The sequence below is a fragment of the Procambarus clarkii genome, chromosome 8 (assembly GCF_040958095.1).
Source record: "Procambarus clarkii isolate CNS0578487 chromosome 8, FALCON_Pclarkii_2.0, whole genome shotgun sequence".
Classification (NCBI taxonomy): domain Eukaryota; kingdom Metazoa; phylum Arthropoda; class Malacostraca; order Decapoda; family Cambaridae; genus Procambarus; species Procambarus clarkii.
Genome location: NC_091157.1, coordinates 46,867,251 through 46,872,122, shown reverse-complemented (window position 1 = coordinate 46,872,122; position 4,872 = coordinate 46,867,251). Strand labels below are relative to the sequence as shown.

At 43.7% G+C, this 4,872-nt stretch overlaps 1 protein-coding gene across 1 annotated transcript in view; it reads left to right on the top strand.

Moving 5' to 3' along the window:
* The first annotated feature begins 1,240 nt into the window (after nt 1–1,240).
* LOC138361017 (la-related protein Larp4B-like) overlaps nt 1,241–4,872 on the top strand; it is a 6,176-nt gene continuing 2,544 nt past the window's right edge. Inside the window, exon 1 of the mRNA XM_069320490.1 lies at nt 1,241–1,421. Within this exon, the coding sequence (XP_069176591.1) occupies nt 1,241–1,421 (181 nt within the window). The remainder of the gene's footprint in view (nt 1,422–4,872) is intronic.

The following is a 4,872-nucleotide window of genomic DNA, read 5'->3' as shown; positions in this document are numbered from 1 at the left end:
TCCACCCCCAGGACACCCCCAGCCCGTGACAGCTGACTAACACCCAGGTACCTATTTTACTGCTAGGTAATAGGGGCATAGGGTGAAAGAAACTCTGCCCATTGTTTCTCGCCGGCGCCTGGGATCGAACCCAGGACCACAGGATCACAAATCCAGCGTGCTGTCCGCTCGGCCGACCGGCTCCCAGTACCATATCAACATATGTTCCCCTTCATCATATTGTCACCATACTGCCATCACCACACCTCACCATCACAACTACACCCTTACCACACTCACACCGTCATCACATCATTCCAATGACGTCAATGAATACTAACTAACGCCCTTGAAACCCCATATAATTTTCTTAGTTATCGTATACAATGATGTGATTTAGTAGTATTTTGTGTGGCTTTGGGGAAGTTGAGATACTAGTGAACTGAGAAAAGACTTTTTGGCTCGTTTTGAAATAATTTTTTGCTTATTTATTACAAATTTGATCATTCATTTCAACATTTACAATGTTAACCCAGCATATATATACATTTCACCTTGTCCTGCATGAACAGATTAGATAGCAGTTAGGCAATATATCGTGCAGTGAGTTATTGAGCGTGTGATATAGCGGTGTAGATATTGTTATCCTAACTACTGTGTTGATGTTGTCTGATGATGGTGGTACAGTTTGCATGGCTCTGTGCCTCCACGATAGCTGTTATGGGCCTAATATTGCTATTTCCATTAACTTGCTATCTGTTTTAGTTTCTATATGCTGTATTTGTAATATTAAATGTTATGTACTGAAACAGATTAATATGTATTTTGTTATCTCATGTCTTGAAGACACGATTGGGCTAGTAATTGAGTCCATCTTAACACTAACACCATCAAGAAGCTATAGTTATCTGAGAGGGAAAAATAGATATAAGTCTTAGGTATGACTTACAATGATAAGTCACGAGACACTGAAGAGATAGAGGCCCAAGGTGAACAGGTTAATATGAGGAAGAAACATTTTGTTTATATCTATTTCATCATATATTTATTAAAAGTGAGGTCTGAGTACTATTGTAAGGGAGAAGACATATGATTTTGTTCATGCAAATAAAATATATATTCAGTTGATGGTGGATAAAAAAAATCATGTGTTTTCTCCGGGGGGAAATGTGATATCTAGCACTAAGGAGTGTGTATAGTGTTTGGGGGTGTTAGAAGAGGGGAGTTTAGTACGTCAATTTCTTAACGTTGGGGTAACCTTATGAGGACTGACGAGTGGGGGTTTTTCAACCTCTACTCAGAGCTTGGGTCCTCCGCTGATAAAAGTCCCAGCACAAGGCTGAGAGAGTCCCAGCACCAGACAGGGAAGGCTACTAACGGGGACCCGGCTCGTTACTCCTACCAAGTGTCTGAAGGAGTGTTAACGAAGGAATTGCTGCAAGGTAGATGAAGATCGAGATGAGTACTGAGTCTGACTCATCATAATGGGTATACTGGCCTCAGGGTGGGTACATAAAAGATCTCCCAGTCCTTCGTATAGTCTAGGGAAGCTGCATAAATGCAGATATACCTAAATAGAGGATAAAAAAAAACACACTTTTTTATTTGTGAAATTTATGTAAAGAATTTACAGCAAGTCTTTCACACTCTCCTGAGTGCTTTGTCAAGGTATGAGTGTGTGATTAGAACGAGACTTACATCTCAACATCTAATTGATTAGACGTTGATTAGATTAGAGCCAATTTTTTTCCGAAATTTGGGCAATTTTGCCAATTTGGATTGGCAATTTTAGCAAGTGATTGCATGCACATATGTCAAATAGGCTAATAACAACACACCCGGCCACAAGGTGTTTCCAGATAGTTTGACACGTAATAATGTATGTATTTTATGTATTTTATGTATGTATTTTAATACATAAAGTCGTCTGGCGTCAACTGTTGTTTTGACCGAGTAAATATTTATTGACAGGAGGAGGAACCACACCTGTGGTCCCAGCCAACACCACACACCTGAACCTCCCACTATCATGTCTCACTTTGCATTACACACCTGCACCTCCCATCTACACCTCCCACCTGCACCTCAAACTTGCACCTTCCACTTGTATCTTCCTATACATATTCCAGTCTCCACACACCTCCTCTTATTAAACATACTACGGTGCATCCCACTCCAGTACATATTCCTGTTTAGAACCCACTGCTGATAAATCCTCCAGTACAACCCCTTCCTATTAATATTGCAAGCCTGCATCCACATCCACCTAAGGATAGGGATAGGTTGGAGATGTGGGTGGACAGGAATATGGATACTATTTTAGTCCCAGACCTATCTCTTCATATTTCACTTCTCATACAAATCGCTGCCTCAGGCAATAGCTTCTATCCACCATCCCCAACAGTCCCCTACACTCATACCTATTCCATCAGTATCTATCCCCCCCAACTCAGTCCTCCAATGCCCTCTTCTACAGCCCTATCCCACCTCAGGTTCCTCAAATACCCCCAAGCCACCTTCTGGTGGTCAACAAACGTAAACACATTTATTACGAAAGACTTTTCTGACCGTTCTATAATATCGACAACAGCGAATACCTGTGTGTGTGTGTGTGTGTGTGTGTGTGTGTGTGTGTGTGTGTGTGTGTGTGTGTGTGTGTGTGTTGTGTGTTGTGTGTGTGAGTGTGTGTTTTTTTTTTTTTTTTTGTGTGTGTGTGTGTGTGTGTGTGTGTGTGTGTGTGTGTGTGTGTGTGTGTGTGTGTGTGTGTGTGTGTGTTGTGTGTTGTGTGTGTGTGAGTGTGTGTTTTTTTTTTGTGTGTGTGTGTGTGTGTGTGTGTGTGTGTGTGTGTGTGTGTGTGTGTGTGTGTGTGTGTGTGTGTGTGTGTGTGTGTGTGTGTGGGTGTTTGTGCTTCCCCTCCCGACCCCTCTCTCCTTCCCTCTTCCTGCGTCTTCTGGAGCGTCTTGGAGGATATCGAGAGGGCTAGAAGGGAGTTGAATACCTCCAGCAGGCAGGATAGGGCTAGCTAGGAGAATAGGGGAAACGACATGTTGCTTGGCCTCAGCTCAGGGCCTGACACGTCGGGATCTGATCTGAAACCTCTAATTTTCTGGTTGGAGTATTGTGTGTGTGTGTGTTGTGTGTGTTCTGTGTGTGTGTGTGTGTGTGTGTGTGTGTGTGTGTGTGTGTGTGTGTGTGTGTGTGTGTGTGTGTGTGTGTGTGCGTGTGTGTGTGTTGTGGGTGGCTGTGTATGGCATGTTCGAGCTGTTCACATGTAAAGCTAAAATCCCTATTCTTATCTCTGGCTGCTTAATATGTCCCTCAGGTATGCGGACGGACATTGTGCTGCTTGGCTCTGATATCTTGTGAGCATGTATCAGCTTTTGGAAAGAACGTCTGCCTCTGTAATCTGCAGTCATGATATCCCTGGGTTTTCAACCTAGTTTCGAAGCAACTCATGAGCTGTTTCGTTGCTGTGAACTGATTGAACTCTTCCAGTCATGGCGCGATAATGCTTTTCGAAGCTATGACGTTTTCTAATCCAACTATGGCTCGGTCCTGACCCACCCAAACATGGCTCTGTTCTGCCTCACCTAACTATTATTCTGCTCACTCAACCAACCATGGGTCTCTCTCCTTACCCAACCATGGGTCCTCCAACCCTGTGCCTCATCCTACAGTATTGAAGTCTCTCTTCTACCTATACCCAGTAACCATTTTTTTGATCGATTCGCCTATCCTATGGCTCCCTTATGAGCCGTACCCTTCCTAGATAAGTATCTAGCCTCTGTAATCTAGCCTGCTCTTATCTTGCCTATTCTTGGCTAGTCTTTTTCTTTTTTGATCGTCGCTTCCCTTAGTTTTCCTACCTACAAACCATGCGCCCTTCATCCTTAATGCCTATCCAGCATTATTTGATTTCCGTCCTTATGTCTCTCCTCCCGAGCCATTGATTCTGTCAGACTCCGCGCCTCCACAAGCGCGAGATGAGACACAGCTCCCCACAAACTGACAGGGTGATTGAGGGTAAGGGGGGGAGAGATGGGTGGGAGAGGAGTCTTGGGAGAGTGAAGGCTCTTCCCTTCACGAACTCTCTTCTCCACTACGGTGTGTTCCGCACGACCCACGCCCGACCTGACCCATACTTTGCGTCAGTTTTGCGAGCCGGGAATCGTGGTATACTGGACTCTGTGATAGACAGTAAGGCCCCCTGTGTTTGTCATGGGGTTGAATCCTCGATATTTCAGGGCGAAGGGAAAGGCTGGGATTGAAATATGGTGTAAGTGTAATTTGACGACGGTTTCTGCATGCACACACGCTGGAGGGGTGTAGTTAGAAAACCGGAAAAACTGGAAACTAACCGGAAAACGTTAGAAAATCCGGAAAAACTGTTCTATGTCTCGTTCAGCCCCTTCCATTCATATCTCCGTTACGTAGCCCACTATGCAACTCTCAACTAGTACATCTCATTCGATTCTTCATAGTCCCCCCCCCCCTCAACGTACAAATATGAAAAGTATAACAGCTCACAAATATCCACGTTTTCTTTATCATTAATAGCTTAGGTTAGGTGAGTTGCTTGGGTTCGTATGTTTCTGGTTGGTTAGTACTTTGTATTTTGACCTTTGTGAGGAAGAGAACTGGCTGCATTGTGTGGTTCTAACCTTTTCCACAACCGCTGAGAGGATAGGTATATGTGGTCCATTATCTCTCACAGGATGGGTACACAGGAGTTGTGTAATGAGAGGACTCCAAGGGTAGAGAGGATTTCAAAGGGTAGAGAGAACTCCAAAGAGTAGAGAGGACTCCAAGCATAACACTGGAGATATGCGGAAGCAAAATTAATAAATAGTATGAATAAAACGAATACATATATATATATATACATTATATATA